The sequence below is a fragment of the Coturnix japonica genome, chromosome 1, assembly GCF_054131305.1.
Source record: "Coturnix japonica strain WE chromosome 1, WE-NBRP24, whole genome shotgun sequence".
NCBI lineage: Eukaryota > Metazoa > Chordata > Aves > Galliformes > Phasianidae > Coturnix > Coturnix japonica.
This window is the reverse complement of record NC_140663.1, coordinates 76,084,195-76,102,775: the sequence shown is the minus strand read 5'-3', so window position 1 is coordinate 76,102,775 and position 18,581 is coordinate 76,084,195. Positions and strand designations below refer to the sequence as shown.

The window sequence follows — 18,581 nt, the reverse complement described above, 5'->3', positions numbered from 1 at the left end:
GAAGGTATTTCAGTGTGCTCCTGGAAGGGGTGGAGCTTGACTCCATCTCTCCCAGATTTCATTTAAGGGCTGACCACCACTAAAGCAGCATCTCTTTCTAGAGAATGCCCCTTTGTGGAGTTCTGGTGACAAGTCTCAACATTTTCCACTGTGACTGAAGGCCTCAGAATTGGTGAGTTTTTCCTATAGATAACCTCTGGCTATCTGTTTACAACTCTTCTTGTACTGTTCCAACTGTACATTATTATTCTTGTGTTATTCCAACTGTATACCAGACAAGCCATCAACTCTGACCACTTCATTGTGAACAATGCTGTCATAGAGGCTATGAAATGCTGGGTTGGTTTTGCTAGTGTAGATTTTTTCTCTTCTTCATTGCTGGTGAAAATGCATGGCTAATGGCAGTGACTATGTTGAGAAAGTGTTCATAGCTGAGAATTTGTTTTATCAGATAGTGTTACTGTGCTTTTTCTATCTGTTATACATTCCATAGAAATAAATAGGAAATGGTATTTCTTTAGTTGACCTTGACCTCGGCACATGTATCCCAGGAAAAACTAAGAAACTGAAAAAGTCCTTGCCTTATACAAAATGGTTAATATACTGAACACCACTAAGCTAGGAAGAATCATAATGTATTGGGAGTCAGAAAAATTTAAAGATAAATCTGGCCCAGAAGTTAGGAGCTGAGTTTTTGTTTTGAGAAATGCTTGAAAATTTGCATGTTTCTAGGATTTTTTAAATCCCTTAATACTTTCAAGACTGGCTTGGGGATCTTGCCTAATGCTATTTAGCTTAAGTTTGTTTGCTTTTTTAATTGTTGGTACATGCTGATTCCCTTAAAATGCCAGGTCAGGGAGAAGAGACAAGGAGAAAGTAATAATTGTTTAGTGTTTTGAGAATTTATAGTACAAGTGTGTGTGTAGTTTTGATTTTTCATAAGCTATCTGGTGAACAGTGAGGTTACCATCTGACCCAACATTAAAAACGTGCTAGGGGATATATTAGAGTTGTTATGGAAACCTTAATGAGGAATCAAATCTTCTATAAAATCTCATCCTTAAAAACACATTTGTTAAACATATAGTATTTAGTTACCATGGTGCTTATTTAAAGAGAAAATAAAACAAACAAAAAACAGTCTGTCTGAATTATGTTAAACAAGCATTCACATCCAGCATTGGAGACCTATTACTTGCAGTAAAAACTACTCTGAGGAATGCAACGCATCAAAATCATGATGGGTACTTTTCTGGTTGTAAGAAGCATATTGTCCTAAAACAAGAGACCCAAAATGTAACCTTTTGACCAAAATCTGTCAGTTCTGCGATAAGATAAAGATTGTACAAGAAAGAGCTCTTTTCCTAGTGCAGTTTTTATCTACTATCAAAAAACAAGCAACAATAGTTCAAGTTTGTCATTGCAAAGCATTATAATGCATCTTGGTGCCCACTTTGTCAGGTAGTGAATTATCTTCCTTCTAAATAACAATACTGGACCAACAAAAATTCATGTCACCATAATTGCATCAAATTTCTAAAGTACTATCAAGAATCTATTTTTTTGTGTCACTGAATGACAATGAATACTTGGCAAAAGTTCAGAGAAGCACACAAAAGTGTTATTAATGTGCTCTGAAAGTTTTGTCTACAACTGCAAATGATTGTATTAATGTGGGCAAAAGGCACAGACTTGTTAGCTCAAGGCAGGAACTCAAGCCACAGAATTTTGTGTAATATTTTATCTATGTTTCTGTTCTTTATTATGCAAGGTCCAAAATTTATCCAAAGTAACTGAACTAGAGGTACAGCTACACTGTATCTATCTTTCATTCTGAAGGTGTGCAGGAAAAAGCAGCAAAACATCTTTTGCACTGTATATAGAGAATGTAGCTAGAGTGATGGACCTTCACTGGTTTTCATTCTGACACAGCAGAGAAAAAGACAAGCATGCATTACTCACATGAGAAGGTGGAGACCACTGTAATGCCTGCACAGGCCCAGGGACATGGATGAATCCAATTGGCTTGTATTCGTCTCCAACAGCAAAAAAGAAAACTGTTTTGTCTTTACTCTGATGGGTGGGGAAAAAAAGGGGAGGAAATAAGAGATCATTACTGAATGAAGGCTGACAAAACAACTGAGCAGTTCGAAGTAATGTGTGAAACACATCCGTCAGATGTTCTTTGGCTAGATGAAGGGACTTGCAAGTGCCTTCAAACTTAGAATTGGATTTTCACGATTACAGTGTGGGGGGAATAATAATCCTGCCTAACTTCTTCTAGGCTGTTGAGTAGAGCTATAGGTCTCAGTTGTCCTTATGAGCCTCTCCTGGCATCTCAATTTATGCAACTTTTACCCATTGCTCCAGGAACTCACCTAAAGATTAGGCCCAGGTCATCAGCCCTAGCCTGAGCATGTCAGAGGCATACCCGTTCAAAGCCTTGTATTCTGATGCTCTCAAACTGTTGTCTGGATTTCCTGTTTTATCTCTGATGTGACTTGTTACCTGTTTCCAGTTTTCTGACTGGAAATCATTTCAAAGCCTAGCAGACACACTGACAAACTGATCAGTTGATCTTGTTCTAATGGAAAACAGTGTTGGGTATTTATTAGTATTCTGCCATGCTAGTGTACAAATGGATTTGCTTTTACTAGATGCAAGATACTACTAAACTAATTCAAAAATAAGCCAAATGCATCTTCAAAAGGGACTACAGAATTCACATTAAACGATCCAGTAATTATAAAACCAAATGGTATGCATTGCATTATTTCTTTCCTTGAGGAAACAAATTGTGTGCAAACAGGTCCTTCCCTTTCCCTGGCACTACTGAGAAGTACAAGAAGCAGTTGACAGCAGTAATAGAAGTATAACTGCATTGTCAGTGACCAAAATTTGCCTTAACTCTTTAAATCATCTTGGAAGACATTGCTTAATTAAAAATAAACAAAGGAAGTGATACATACCCCTGTGGCAAGGACATCTCCATTTTGTTCATATGCCAGGGCTGTAACTGCAGTAGTATGAGGTTTGAAAGCTTGTTTCAGATTTATTTCTGCATTTCCTGTTTTGGGCCGTCCTGCAAGAGGGGGCAGTCCTTTGGGATCATAAACTTCAATTATGCGGACAACACCATCTTTAAACCCCACAGCAATTAGACTTCCTGTTGGGTTTACCTTTGAGTGGAAGAATGAAGAAAAAAAATCACAGTGTACTTCAAGGAGTTTAGAATAATAATCTGTATGTCACATGTTCTGCTGTCAACTTGTAACTCATCTTACATTTATGCGACAAGGGAAATTTTATTTATTCCTTCTAATACGTTACCATAAAGGGAAGGGCAGGACTGAGTAAAGGTGGTGGTGAGGGGTGGTTAGATTGGTTCATTGGTTTGGGTTTTTTGTCTGCTGTTTTCATTTTACTTATTGACGACGTGCCTTGAGACTAGAAACACTGAAGATGTAGTTACAACTTATGAGGAAAGGGCGGCTCATACTGATAGGCTTCTGTATCGGTATCTGCTTAAGGAGAAGATTTAGAATTAAAAGAATAATTATTTTACTATCCTGAATGTAATATTTGGCATTGAATGTGGGTATGACTTCTGGAGAGATGCGGGCATAAACTTGTCTGGCTAACCATGTAAAGTACAACTGTCAACAGGGACTCAAGATACCTACTTGAGATAGAAATATGAGGTTATGGAGACTTAAATAATTTGCCTTGAGGGTAATCCAATTGATAAAAATGTAGACAGACACTGACAGAGAAGAGTTACAGAAACAGTCTTGTGTTTTAGCTGGGTCTATCTGGACTCACAGATGTAGTTGCTAATAGCCATATACAGTAGCATCTTGAAATGATTTACAAGCTGAGTCAAATTCAGATATGTTGCAGACTGCACCATCATGTATATAATATTATGTACAGGCTGTAACAATATATACATTAATGTATGCTAGAAACCAGAATAGAATCAAAATTGTTATGTGGAGAGTTATTATTGTAGTGACATAATGAATGTTTTGGTCATCACCTAATAGAATCCCTGCAAGTCAGTGTAACTGGAATTACAGTTACAAGTGTCCTGTCTCAGTGCTGTCCTTGCCTTTGAAATCCAGCTAAAGCACTCCATAAATCTCCTTGCAGTGAAACCCACCAGGCTTGCTATGTTTCTTTAAGAACATAATTAGATACTATTTTAATTAAAATTAGTAAATATGTCTAAAAGTGATAGACTCCGCACTCTACAAATGATCATTTCTGGGAACAATTTTTTGATTAATCTCCAAATGTTTGTGGATTTTCTGGGCTGTCATTTTGAAGTGTGTTAACTAATTTATGTTAATTGATGATTATTCTGCTTGGATTCAACATAAGTTATTAGTCTATAAACTAACATTACTTGCTAGACTGCACACAGAGATCTGATTTTAAAATTCCACTAAGTTGGATACCTGACAACTCACAGTAAAATCAAACTGTGCACTGTATACATACATACTAATACAGTAAATTCCAGCATGGACTAAACAGTAACTTCTTTGATATTTTGCATCCTGAGGATTTTTTTTCTTGATGCTTGCAGACTTGTAGGTCCTTTATGAATTTTTGTTAACAAGTAAACAAAAACTTACAACATGAGGTGCCCATGTCAATGCTGTTCCTCCTTGTTTAAACTCCATATCTCTCAGTTGACTGTTGCTGACGATATCATAAATACGCACTGACCCTGCATGTAGAGGAAACAGCAGGAATTTATTTCTTATGATGTCACTTCCAGTTTAAGATTTATGGAGAAACTGCTATTTACTTGAATGAAAAGCTGCATCCAAAGTTATTAATTTTTTTCTCTTTCAGTATCAAACATACACCTAGAAAGACGTAACTGCTGGTTAAAAAGTAGCATGGTGTTCATCAACTAAACGCAAGCTTACTTAGCTCTTTAACTCACTCCCATGAGTTGTTAGGGCTGAGAGGTGTAATAAGTCCCATGCTGACCAATGTGTGTAATTCTTGAGCAATTGCACAACTGTGGACTACTTTAAGGAAATTTGTACCATCAGCTTAGGACATGATACACTACTACCTGGAACTGCCTAGGGAGGAAAATATTTAAGTGGATGGAAATGGAAGATTTTCCAAAAAAATCCAGTTTCACTAGAGGTAGATTAGTAGACACATATGGGTTTGCATTAAATTCTATTCCAGCTGGTAAATATCCTAACTGCGATTTGCTCAACTGTTAGCCTGAAGGCAAACTTGCATGTATATCATATATCAAGACAAATGACAAGGTACAGCTGACAGTAATTGAGTTAAAGATCTTGTAGAATTTTCTAAGCATCTTTCAAATTATGGTAAGGATAACAGTAAGAGGCACAAATAGCAATATTTATATAACTGAAATTAATATCTGTAATTAACATGTTATCTGTTGTTGAGAGTGAGATAGCTATTGCTTTTTCTAAGAAAGCAACAAATGTTAATATTCACAATGACTTACATAATGGTAGAAATGTAAGGAATTCCTTACAAAACAAAGATCCCAACACCTATCAGTCTGGAGGCTTGAATATAAGCACTGTTACTCAAACCAAATATTTCCTGCTGTTCCATCAGAACAAAGAATTTACAAAGCTTCCCATTAAAAACTTTTCCCATTAAAATCTCAGGCCTTTAAGATTAGACAATCCTAAAGTATTACTTCAAAACTTTAATGACTTGTCCTAACTGTAAAAGAACTAATCCTGGGAATAACAGTTGTCTGTAAAGTGGTTTTTGAAGAGCAAATACACGATTTGTTCAAAACAAAATCATTCCAAACCAATCATCACTGTTTTGAAAAACAAACAAACCAACAAGGATTACAGTGTATACAAGAGCAAAGGAATAGTGTACTTACGGTCAAGAGCAGTGGTGGCCATAAGATACGTCACTGGTGAGACACTCATGGCCTCAATCCCTCCAGAGTGAAAGGTACAGAGGCACTGTGGATCACGGGTCTGCCATGTGAAACAGGAAAAACAGAAGCTTTGCTATATGCTGAAGCTGCACTTAGAGGTTATTACCAGCCATAGCTACAGTCAACCTTGGAAGATCTAGGCAAAATTTGAACAAGATTTGCCAGGCATGTGTTTTCTATATGCAACTTGTTTTTTTAAACTCAAATGTTCATGAGCAAACTAGTACAGAAACATTAAGTTGATTTAGAATGCCACCATTCTCAGTGTGAGAATAAAGGGAAATATAGCATACCCACTTCCATTAAGCACTTTCAAGCCTAGAATTAACACTTCTAGCGAAAAGCTGTTGCTCTAAAAGCAAAGGGAATACTGTCAAGCTGAGGGCTTGTAGTACCTGGGAAATTTTTTCATCATCCAAGGCATTCTATTTTTTGTTGTCTATACCTTATTTTTTTTTTATAGCATATTCTAATAATCCTTTCTAGTAATGAAATTCTTGAAACGTTATTTAGCTGTTTCCCTTCATCAAAAACACCTCCAACAATAATAATAGAAGTCAGCTGGATAAAACATACAAAGTGCATATGCTCTCCTTGTTTTTCCTAGTTCTTTATGTCATATGGGGTAACAGTAATGATTGCTTCAAGTACACCAACTGGACAGGAATTAGGAAGAATCTTTTGAACTCATTTCCTGCACACGTGCAACTTTTATTTCCAGTTTAAGATTATTTGAATTTGGCAGCTAGCACTTCAGGAAGCAAAAATCAATAATGGCTTTTGATTATAATGACAGTGAAGGATTATCAAAATATTATGGGAAAAAAGTAAGGAAAAGATTGTTTCAGTACTGGGGTTTTCAGCTCTGCAACTTCACTAAACAAATTTCATTGTAGATGCATCTCACATAGTTAAAGTGAGTTGCTATAAAGGAAATGAAGAAATTAAAAAAAAAAAAAGAAAAGAAAATAAACTTACCATGTGTGAAAAAGTCAAATCCAGCTTCCAGACCTTTCCATTGGCATCCTAAAGAAGCAAAACCAAAACAATGTGCAACCTAAATATTTTCAAACCTCAATGTGGAAGCAAAACTGCCCACAATAACTCCTTTAAAAGTTCCTTGGTGATTATCACTGTGACAATGAAATGACTGAAATGGTCATGTTGGTCTGACCAGACCTACCTATCAGTCCAGGGCTACCGAACTTGAATAATAAATTTTGATGCTCTCCTACTCTTATGTAGCTCTGCCTCTGCAAACCATAGGCTGGCATGTTACAACACAATAAATATAAATCCAAAAGATTGAATTCTACTGAAAAGAGATTAACCAATCTGTAAGGCCTTACTGCTTTTCATTAGCATCACATCTCTCATTCAGTTTCTCCACAATATGTACTTTGAATGCATCTTACCTGAGCATACCAAAGGGGCTCTCCATTGTCATGAATTTTAGTGACGAAACTCAGACTGACATTCTTGCCAACACGAAGTTCATTCATAGGTTCCATCTCGAATAACCCTGTCTCATCCACAGTATCAGCAGCATCTATTACCTCAAAGTTCCATACCTTCAAATGGAAAACTGGGTCTTTCACAAGTGAAGACACCTCTTGTCCCCCCTAAAAATACAACTGCAGAATCCTTGATAACTGGCAGATGAAATCAGAAACTGGTATGAATAAGTAAACCATTTTGACCTTAATTTATAGAATTATGTGTTAACTTCATGATACCTAGTACTTTTTATTCTGATTGTTCCTCTATTTCACTGCATGTATCTCTGATATTTAATTATTTTTTGTATAAATAATCTAAGCATTAAAATAACCAGAAAAATAATTTCAACATTGTCATTGCTTATCCTTTGAAACAATACTTACCGTAACAAAATGTGTGTAAACACAACCTGTTTCAAACACATACACTTGTTCTCATCTAAAAATTAATTCTCAGAAAGCAACTGTAATGTAAAGATGTCTCCATAAATAAGCTCTGGTAAAGAAAACATGTGACATCTATGTGCTGATCATAGATTTGTATGCATAAAAGCAGAGCAAAAAAAACTCACCCGAATGAAGCCATCTTTTCCAACAGAGACAAGTTCTCCTTCATCCAGAATTATCTGGCTGACAGGGCCATTGTGACAAGGCTTGTGTCCAGGTCGACAGAGCTCTACTTTGATGAGGCCCCCTTCCCAAAGCAGAAAGTTGCCCCACTCAGCCCCTGAGATAACCTTCATTGTAAAGGGAGAGAAGCACACAAGCAACTTCACTTAACCATGCAGGAACATTGGTAAGAATCTTGTTAACTTTGTGGCTTTGTACTACAAAAGTATTAAACAGATAGCAACGCACAGGTATTTTCAACAGAAATTGTAAAGAAAGACAAGATTCAACTTTGAAGGAATATGACATCATTTACCTGCACTGAAATGACTGAAGATTGTGGCTAACATACTTTTCATTTCTTTACATGAGTATCTTTACTATGCTATAAGAGGAGTCTCAGCTCTAAGCCAATAGAGATCTTTTGTCTGGGATTTATAATATTAAATGTACTTTTCAATTATTACAAACCAAGCAATTTTCTTTGGCAAATTAATATCAATATTAGCTTATTGGAGCAGTGCACTGAGGGTCTAATTCCTGTCACTCAGAAGTAAATAGTAACTCTCCGACACTCAATAAGCTTTTCATCAAAACATGAGAAAGAATATAAAATCAATTGAACTTATTGTGACTCACCTTCCCATCGGGCAGCTCCACGTACCCTATAATGTCAGTCGCTGCTGTTTTTCCAAACCTACCCAGAGCTCCTTGTAACTTGAGACCAGTGAATGTGTGAGCCATTTTCCAGAACCTGAGTAAAGAAAACGCATCCCTTTCTGATACAACATTTCCTTTGTACATTGTAATTCCATTTTGTTCACTTATTATTATTTTTCACAGGACACTTAGATATTTTTGTTTGTTTTTTAACGAGATAAAGCTTGGTAAGCACACAAACTTTCCCATATATTACCTCTAAGAAAAGCACGAGAGAATTTAACATAGGCAAAATGGAGGTTACACTATTATTTAAAACAAATAACTTAAATTAACAGCTATATCTTTCCAGATACAAGCCACACACATACTTACAGATGTCTGTTTTACTCTCGCTATCTCTATTGTATGATGCTCAACTTTGTAAATCCAAGGGACTAAGTCCTTCCCTAATTTTCATACAAATAACCCCACTGACTTGAGTGTGACTGTAAAATCTCAGTGAGCAGTTTTATCCTAGATCTTCACAGCTATTCCTAGACAATCATTGTATTTTATTTTGCAGTATAAAATATTGCTTTAAATTATTGTTTTACAGAAAAATTAACATATACTGCAATTAGGGATGGTACACTGTGCAGGAAGTATTACATTTAAGTGCTGGAAATTGGGATTTGAGTTCTTTTGTGTTAAGAGTCATGTATATCTGTGTTATAAAGCTATGTCAGAGTTTATTCATAGTATCTTAGCTCAAAAGAAAGTTTACAAAAGAGATTTTAATCAGACTTCCATAAATAAGGTATTCTAAAGCACTCCCATCTTGGGTCTAAATAAGCAACTTCTTATCTCAGACCCATCTTACAACCAAATGATAGAGCCCATCTTAGATTTTGATCTGATTCCCCCATAAAATTCAAAGAAGTTTTATTTGTGTTGTCATTTTAAAAGTATCTATTACAATAGCATCTAAGCCATATCTTCAGCCTCAGCTGTGCTAACACTGAACTCTGGATAAACACATATCACAATGTTAGTCTCTGTCCCAAACAGTTTAAAGCTCACACTTGTTTTTTCATTGTAAAAAGGAACTGTAAACTTAGCATAGAATGGGAGTGTATAGAAGCACAGCTTTCGGATCAGTGGTTTCAGTGACTTTCTAGCCCATTCTAGACCAGTTCTACTGCCTACCCAAACAGCAGCTGAGATCAATAAATCACAGGTAGAAAGCTGAGGAGGCATCAATGCTCCATTAACAGCTAGGAGACAAGTATGTATACATACTTTTTATTGACTCTCCACAGTGTTTGTTGGAATTACAAGAATGAAGTCAGTAGTACACATATGGAATGCCAAGCATCATCCCTTTTTGACAGCAAAGGTGTTTAAAAGACTTTGCTGACTAGCTGAAAGAGTTTTTGGCCTTGTGATCACAATGACAAGGTAAAATAGCATTCTCCAGTCAAGCGTGTTTGCTAATGATACATTCCTGCTAGTCATCATCTAGGCATTATGTCTTTAGAGCTGATACATATCAAACATAATTGGTAAACCTACCTGATGTGTCCTATTCCAACTGTAGTTAGCTGTTCTTCATTATCAGGAGAAAATGTGACCCTGTAAACATCCTGTGAAAAAGCTTTTGATCTTAACACAATCTTTTCTTGTTTCCAGTCCCAGATAGTCAACATGTAGTCAGGGCTGCTTCCAATACTGGCCAGCAGAGTGCCAGTATGGTTGAAATCACCAAAAACGTAGCCTTTATTTGTTCCACCTGGAGAAACATACCAATCCATACATGCATGGGAAAAATGAAGAAACAATAGGACAAAATGTTTAAGAGGAACTCAACATTCACAGAAGTTAGCTATTTCTACTAAATAAAAGCTTTCTCCAGACTCTCAATGAAAAAGCTGGAAATTGGTGTTTTCTATTCTGGCATGGAATACCAAAAACTTTTAATTCCTTATAAAGTTAAAGTGAGCTCCTGCTCCATCTACTGGGATCTACAAGCACTGCCTGTTTATGTAAAATGAAAAGAGTGCTTTTTACACTACCTCGTAGTATTCTGTAAGGTCTCAGTGAAGGATAATCGTAAATGATGAGGTTTGGCTTCTCTCCTTTTTCTCCCACTGCAAAGTACTGCTTAGTAGGGTGTGCCTTGAAAAGGAAAAGTTCAGTTTTATGGTGTAATGACACCTCTGTCTTCATTCTACTAGTGAAGTTATTGTACTTGCTCACTCATTAGTCAAAAGATGTTGCTGTAAATACCAAGTTGCATTTTTCAGTATGTTTTTTCCTGAACAATGACCAGTCTATTGCTCAATACCTGAATGAAGCCATTATATGCACACACTGGTAAAACTACTAGACACACAAAATAGGATTGTCACACATACTTACTTCAGAACCACGAGAAACAGTATAATAAACTCCTTTATCATGCATTCTTCTACTTTTCCTACCTCACTCAACTCACTAGCTGATCTTTCCACATACACCACCTGGCTCAGTGTTCATCTACACAGAAAGATGTAGAAAAGCCATCCTGAATTACATTTTTTTTCTGAAGATGGATAAATACACCACAATTCTCCATGAAAGGCTGCTTATATCAGCAGCACAGACTGAGGCTGGTGTATAGAAAGCCTTGCTTACACTGAGTACAACAGAGAGATGGCAGAGCTATTCATAGGGTAAGGTGCCACAAAACCATATAAAGCATTTGAGATTTCAAGCTTTTCATAGGATTCTACTTAGAGTGAAACCAGATACTTTTCCTCTTCATTTATCTAGGCTGCCAATTTTCTAAATTTTAACTGCTGGCAAAACACTGTATCAGTATTAGCTTTGAGTGGGAGAGAGAGAGAAAAAAAAAAAAAAGAGAGAGCTGAAATGAGTACAATGAGTACTAATATTGAAATAAGAATGTAAATGATACTGAAATGAATCTCAGCCAGCACTTATCAGTCCTTTAAGTTACCTGGGCCTGAGACAAGTATGGAGATATTTGTGCTCTGTTGATTATAATGATAGATTGAGTTAGCCTGTATTGCATGTTGCACTACACTCCTTTAATCAGTACCACACTTTCTTACATGTGCAGCTGTAGAAATCTCCCATTAGGCATCAAAGTGAACATTTTGCTTTATAAGAAGGTCTAACATCCTAAAAGAAAAAAAGGCATACCACAATAAACCCAATTCCACCTCCACTGCTGCTCCGGAGATAACTTTGAGATTTAGTTTTCAGGTTCATAATCACCACTTGGTTTCCTGCTACATATAGTATGCTTTGGCCATCCAGCACCATCAGGTTTACACTTCTGATGCAGTCATATCCAAAGGAATATCTGAGAACAATTCAGTAAGGAAAAGGTTTGATGCTGTCTTTCAAGAATAGTTTACTAAATGGACAGAAATGCTTAAACCAAATACCGAATCCAGAGACTAGAAGTCTGACAGTAGGGAAGTTTTGTTCAATGCACAGGAAGGTAAATGATATTGACTCTCTATAACTGAGGGGAAGGCAAAAGGAAGACTGTCTAAATTTCATGCTCCACCTTCCCACTTCCATTACTGGGTTCGCTTCTTGCCTCTGCAGAATCCTCTGGGACAACTAGAAGTTCACACTCTATCAGTTTGTGGGATTTTTTTTCAAATATAATGTAAGAAATGTGCATTTGACTACTAGGAACTTTTCTACAGACAAGCATCCAAACTAAAGAAATATTCAGGTTCACTTCTTAAATGTCAGCAGGCAGATGTACAGAACAGAAAATCCAGTCTTCAACAGCAACTTGACTGTGTTTGCAAAGAAAAATAGCAACCCTTTTGAAAGTCACATATCATACTTGAATCTGCTAAGAAAACAATGTGTTCTATTTCTTAATTGATCACTATCACTTCCCTGATTCACCAGTTCATGTCTTCTGAACAGCAGGCTACAAGTCTACCCAGTTTCTTCTGCATTTCCCCTTTAGCAGTTCTATGAAGAAATATGAGGAACACAGTGGTGTACTCACCCTCAGCCTCTTGAGAACACCAGTGTAAAGTGAAAGCTTTTGCTGGGGATTTCATACTATGATCTAGTTCTATGAGAGTACTTAGGAAAGTAAAAATTATGCCTAATAAGAAGTGTTAATAAGGCAAAGGCAATGTTTAAGATTAAATTCATCCAGGACCATTACCGGATCCTTATCAATGCCTCAACCAAGGGTATCCTACTAATACCACATAGGATACTCCTAACTAGACAAGTACAATTTTATCAACATAAATTAAGAAATACCTAGCCTTAAATTTGCACAGCCTCGACAGAAAGGATACTTAAGAGTAAGAAGGTTAATGGGTATCCCTGAGTCTTCAGTGACAGATGGCCGTGAACATATATCTTCATAATTATAGAAGAAAGTTTCTGAAATTTTCTTTTCTGCTTTCTCAAGGCTTCCTTCTTCCTTTGGGGCAACTTCAGTTTTACCGTGTTCTTCCAAATCATCCCCTGCATGTCAGAAGTGGGAATGTAAAGAATATTTATGTTTAGGATAAATCTTAGGTTTCTTGCTGATACTTGTTCTTAACTGAAAAAGAGAAGGATTCATGCATTGTCTTCTTTTAATAGAGTAAGAGCTGAACATAACGATATGCTGTATTAGTAACAACTTGTCTTGGAACAATCCCTCCCTCCAGTTTTTAAAAACTCTACTGTGAATAGTCAAAATTGAAGAATTTAGAGGGTGGGGAAATGAGAATATTTTAAAAACATTGTTTTTAAATCTCAAAGCTTAGGATACTAAAGTAGTTCAGCTTCGGAGCTTAGGTCTCAGCTTTAGAAACCAAATAGTATTTGAAATGTCTCTTTTGGGCAGCTACTGAATACACATAATCATACCAAATGACTAGTGAAAGTAAGTGCTCTTTGCTCTTTTGCATACAGAAGACCATCTTAAGACACTGTGTCAGAAAATGCATACTCCTAACGTGTTACTAAGTGAAGTTCTTTACTGGACTGCAACGCAAAATATCATCAACTTGAATTCCAACTAATCAGAAGCACTTGTTAAAACTGAATTCAAGTTAGATACCTCAAACTGAGTCTCCATTACCTATTTTGCAAGCTTTTCGCCCTATATATATATATATTTTTTTTTTTCTCCCCCTCATCCAACTAAGGCTCAGATACCAGCACAGAAAAAGAGTAAAAAGTATGCAGAGTAAGCCAACAGGAACTGTTGAGACAACAAGAACAAGAATTTTTCAGTGAAATTCCGTAACTGTAGCATGATGGCACTGGTGTGCAATGCTGTTCATAACAACAACGGACAGAAAATGAAAACTAGAAAGCAGTGAGATTTTTAAGTTAATGCCAACATCACCTCCAATGCTCTCTGTATCTGATTCCACATGCTCCTCTTCTCCTTCAGCTGGTGATTCCTTTGGAAGACTAGTTTTGCTTTCTTCTGTAAAGGACAATTGGGATCTCTTAGGTATGAGTTAATTCAACTAATTTATTTATACACATCAGGTTAAATATAGATCGATAGTACAGTTCCATTGTAGCAAAACCAACAAACAAAGCCTGTCAAACAGTGAACTTCGTGCTGTTTAGCACTAAGTGTAGGGAGAAGTTTCCTTTCCAGTAACAGTATTTTAAAGCAAACTGATTGCAGCAATGGCTATGGAAATGGATCTAAGCAGCAAGAATTGTCAGGGGAGAGACTTTGCAAGCTGTGTGATGGCAAGAACTGCTGACACAGCAGTCAGCCCAGAACGTTTCTGGAAGAGGTCATCTTTGACCAGGATCAAAACAAAATTCAACATTAAGAACAGTAATCAAAGATGGGCTCATACTAGAAAGGAAGGTGTGAGCAGTGTGAGAAGCCAGGAGCTACAGTAGGTGTACTATTGGAATCACCATAACAGCAGAAAATACTTACGGGCCTTGCTGTCATCTGCCTGTGTACCTCCTCCCTCCTTTTCATCTGGAGACGACATGTTCTCTTTACCTGGGGGCAGTGAAGAGAAACTCCTAGTATTATTGCCTTTGTCTGCTGTCCACACTGTTTTCATTTCCTCCACAATGCTGAGATTTCCAAATATAATATTTGTGATCTGCCTGTACTCTACAAGTATGGAAAATCCAAGAATGCATCCTACTCTGTAGGGTGAATTAATTGGTTCAGTTATTCAGTTATGTTTGAAAACAATATTTTGTGTCATCTTGGTCTTTTCAGGTATTTCAGGAACGGCAGAGCATCCAAACATAAAACCACCCCCCAGAAAGACAGCGAAAGCAAAGAAATATTGTAGACAAGACATTAATGCCATTATACAGTCAACTTGCCCTACTTAATCTTCATCTGAAGGTTCTGGGGTTTTGTCAGAGTCCAAATTTTCTGCATAATTTCATTGAAGAATTAAAGTGATCATTCACATCTCCAGAGTTCTCAAAAATAGACACACAGAAAATTTTAAATTCAGAAATCAAAACAATTACAACATATCCCAATACATTTTAATGAAATCCATGAGATTTTTGTAAGGTGTTAGAACCGATACTATTGAAATAGTTTTGCATTAGCCGCATAAATATCCAGTGGAGTCTTCAGAGACCTGAACTCTAATTCCAAACCTAGTAATGACATGTACTATTTGTATCAGCCATTTCACCTCTGGCTGCATCAGTTATCTCTTGTGAAAAATGAGATAATAATACTTACCCATCTTAGCGAAGTGTTTTGATATCCATAGAGAAAAGTGCTACAGAGTTTCAAATTATTGTAACTAATTAGCAATCATTTATCTTCCAAAAATTAAGTCTATTGTAGTTTTCATTATAAATTAACTCCTCTCTGGAAAAATGCTTTAGGCTGAATGAGGGTCTGAACATCTCTGCCTCCATCATTATCCAGATTTTAGTCACAGAAAGCTGCTGTTATGTTCACTGTACATGTTACTATGATGGCATTCAAAGACAACCCATCATCCCAATCCAAACAGAGTGGTTTGGTTCCATCGCAGCTCTCTGCCAGGCAAATGCTACCAAAGATCCACTTGGTTACATCCATTTGGTTACATCTATGTGGAAGGACCCAGCAAGAGGTATGCTCAGGTGTGTAAGGTAACTACCAGCCTCCCCAAAACTGGGATCAAGCAGCTCCAAAGAGATTGGGGGAAGCAGCACAGTGCTGCTCTGCAGATTGCAGCTGAAAAAAAACCCAGCTGATTCCAGGATTTTGTTTTCCTTTATTAATTCTAATCCCAATTCCTTGTAGCACAGTATTTATGGGCTACTCACTGTTATTTCTGGCCTGCAGGTGATATGGACTTGAACTAAGGATTGAAACTTTTGGCTATTAAGAGGGGCATTTGCCATGAGGAGTTAGGCACTAACCATCTGTCCTAGGTTTCTTTCTCAAGTCTAGCTTTGAAAGTGTCAGATTTCTCCCTGTTTGCCAAGCTGTGCTTGTTTAATTCAACTTCAGTTGCCATTCTCTTGGTAGTTTTTTTTCTCTCTTCCTTTACAATAAACAGCACACCACTCAACAACTATGGACTCCTTTTAGCTTTCAGACCACAACACAGTATGCCAGCAATTTACTGGGCTGCTGGTAGCCACAACACATGCAAACAACAATTCCACAAAACTAAACTTGAAATTAAAATATTTAAGTGCTCGTATACACAGTGAAAAATATACAACTGCGAATCAGGCGTAGCTGGCATAGCGCTGTCTGTGTGTCATTATCAGTCTGCATTACCACAAAATTAGTATTAAAAATTAGCTCTAGGCAATCAACATAAAATCCCAAGGAAATAATTGTTCATAGCAGGGAATATTGCTGTCTTGTAAAATAGAGGAATTAGGAGAGAGGAGTCTAGCACAGATTGCCAATCCTTGCAGCAATTAAAGTTATGTATATAACATATTTACTAGCCAGAGACTGAGACAGCGAGGCTATAGCTACAAAGCAGGATCCAGACACGTCACCACTGAAAAGAAAGGCTTGTTAAGCACTAGAATAGGCTGACCAGGGAGGTGGTTGAGTCACCATCCCTGGTTGTGTTTAAAAACCATTTGGATGTGGTGCTCAGGACATGATTTAGCAGAGGGTTGTTAGTTAGGGTACTATGGTTAGGCTGTGGTTGGACTCAATGATCTTTAAGATCTTTTCCAACCTGAGTGATTCTATGACACAGCTCCATTATGTCTTTTGTTCTTCAGCAGAGAGATAAAAGAAGTGGACAGGAGAGCCTTGCGTAGAACCCGACTATTGCTGTGTTGCACGCAAAATATTTCCCAATAAAACAGAAGAAATAAAACCTAACTCTGATTTCAAACTAAAATAGTCCTTTGTATGACCCGGCACCCCAGCTCTGTCTCATGCCTCAGGTCTCAAGTGAGAGTGTTAAGTCTATTAAAGTCTGCTGAGCAGATAAAGGTGAGTAACCGGGTTTCGGTTAAGCAAGATACGAAACAGGCCGTATCACCACAGTTACTTATTAACACAGGACGTAAAGGAAAGCCATAAAAACGAACCGCAGAGTGCACGTATGCAACAGGCAATAAAAACAAAGGCCTTCTCACATGCAGTACAGCAAAACCAACATTCAGAGATAAGGGATCATCCACCTCAGAACGTTTATTCTGTTTTACTTTCCCTAAGCCAAGCAGCACACAGAGGAGATGGCAGGGATCCCCTGCAGGGCTCCAGCTGCCACCGGGAGACTAGTGAGTTACTAACAGGAGGCAGAGCCACGTAAGGTTGTGGATACAGGGGATTAGTGAGCTGTGTGAGGGCTGATGGAGCCAAAGCACATCGCTTACCTGCAGCCACGTCCAGCGCGGCGTTACCGGTCTCCAGGCAACGTTGAGCACGTCGGGAGCGGTAGTTCGGGGAGACGGAGAGGGCGCTGTGCGTCTGCGCACAGCCGAGGACGAGCTGCTTCTAACGCTGGGGTGGAGGGGGCAGCGATTCCGCCATAAATCAGAGGGACGGGAGAATTAGCTTTGGGTTGTCTTTTCCAACACTAACAACAGAGCCCGCTCAAAAGGGCGTATTTATGTCTGCACACACCGCAGCCCCGAACTGCTGGAGTTAAAGGAGCAGTTTGGACGCTGCTCTCGGACATAGGGTTTGGATTCGGGGTGATCCGCATCCCATCCGTGCCATCTCCATCCCAAGCACTAAAGGCTGCAGCCGCGATGACAGCCCAGCCATAACTGCCTACATCTCTCACAGAATCACAGAATGACCCGGGTTGGAAGGGACCTCAAGGATCATGTAGTTCCAACCCCCCTGCCTGGCAGGGCCACCAAACATACACCTTTACTAGATCAGGTTGCCCAGGGCCCCGTCCAACCTGGTCTTGAACACCTCCAAGGACGGGGCATCCACAACCTCCCTGGGCAGCCTGTTCTCTCCTGCATCACGCAGCTTCCACACAGAGCAGCAACATTTCTGGGCACGGATCAGACTGTTTCCACGATGGCTTTCCTCTCACAGTCAGCCCAGGGGAAGAAATCCATTGCTGAAAGCCAGAAAGTTACCCAAAAAACTTGTGTTACCCAAAAAGCTCGTGCACCTGCTGCTACCTTCCAGCCGCGAGGTGGCTGCCCTGGCACAAAGGCTTAAGCAAGCATGCAGGAAGGGCGGCTGCCAGCCAGCACAACCTGTGCGTGTTTACATGTCTACCAATAAACATTCATCTTGGAGCACGAGAAGTTGCGGCAGGGCATAAGTGCGGAGGAGGAAGGTTTATCTGCCCACAGCAGAGGCCTCCGCCAGGGGCCCGGGAAAGGAAAAATGGGAGTGAGGGGAGGGGACAGCCGCGGGCGGCAGCGCCCGT

General features: G+C 38.4%; 2 protein-coding genes across 8 annotated transcripts in view; one reads left to right on the top strand and one right to left on the bottom strand.

Annotated features, from left to right (window-relative positions):
• Nucleotides 1-18,539, bottom strand: part of CFAP44 (cilia and flagella associated protein 44) — a 37,160-nt gene extending 18,621 nt beyond the window's left edge. For 6 of the 7 annotated variants that reach the window (XR_014945439.1, XR_014945445.1, XR_014945444.1 and 3 more), the window contains exons 1-15: nucleotides 17,560-18,539; nucleotides 14,669-14,737; nucleotides 14,108-14,191; nucleotides 13,062-13,233; nucleotides 11,923-12,085; nucleotides 10,791-10,893; nucleotides 10,291-10,507; nucleotides 8,716-8,830; nucleotides 8,040-8,204; nucleotides 7,384-7,539; nucleotides 6,947-6,994; nucleotides 5,909-6,008; nucleotides 4,641-4,735; nucleotides 2,970-3,179; nucleotides 1,963-2,073 (exon numbers count right to left, since the gene is read on the bottom strand). Coding sequence is in view for 3 of the 7 variants with exons in the window: in XM_085545419.1 (XP_085401545.1) it covers nucleotides 1,963-2,073; nucleotides 2,970-3,179; nucleotides 4,641-4,735; nucleotides 5,909-6,008; nucleotides 6,947-6,994; nucleotides 7,384-7,539; nucleotides 8,040-8,204; nucleotides 8,716-8,830; nucleotides 10,291-10,507; nucleotides 10,791-10,893; nucleotides 11,923-12,085; nucleotides 13,062-13,233; nucleotides 14,108-14,191; nucleotides 14,669-14,726 (1,797 nt within the window). In the remaining 4 variants the exon portion in view is untranslated. The remainder of the gene's footprint in view (nucleotides 1-1,962; nucleotides 2,074-2,969; nucleotides 3,180-4,640; nucleotides 4,736-5,908; nucleotides 6,009-6,946; nucleotides 6,995-7,383; nucleotides 7,540-8,039; nucleotides 8,205-8,715; nucleotides 8,831-10,290; nucleotides 10,508-10,790; nucleotides 10,894-11,922; nucleotides 12,086-13,061; nucleotides 13,234-14,107; nucleotides 14,192-14,668; nucleotides 14,738-17,559) is intronic. The other variant, XM_015875535.3, reaches the window with a different exon arrangement.
• Nucleotides 1-18,581, top strand: part of LOC107319873 (apovitellenin-1) — a 71,895-nt gene that overhangs the window by 32,959 nt on the left and 20,355 nt on the right. The gene's annotated exons all lie outside the window — the stretch shown is intronic.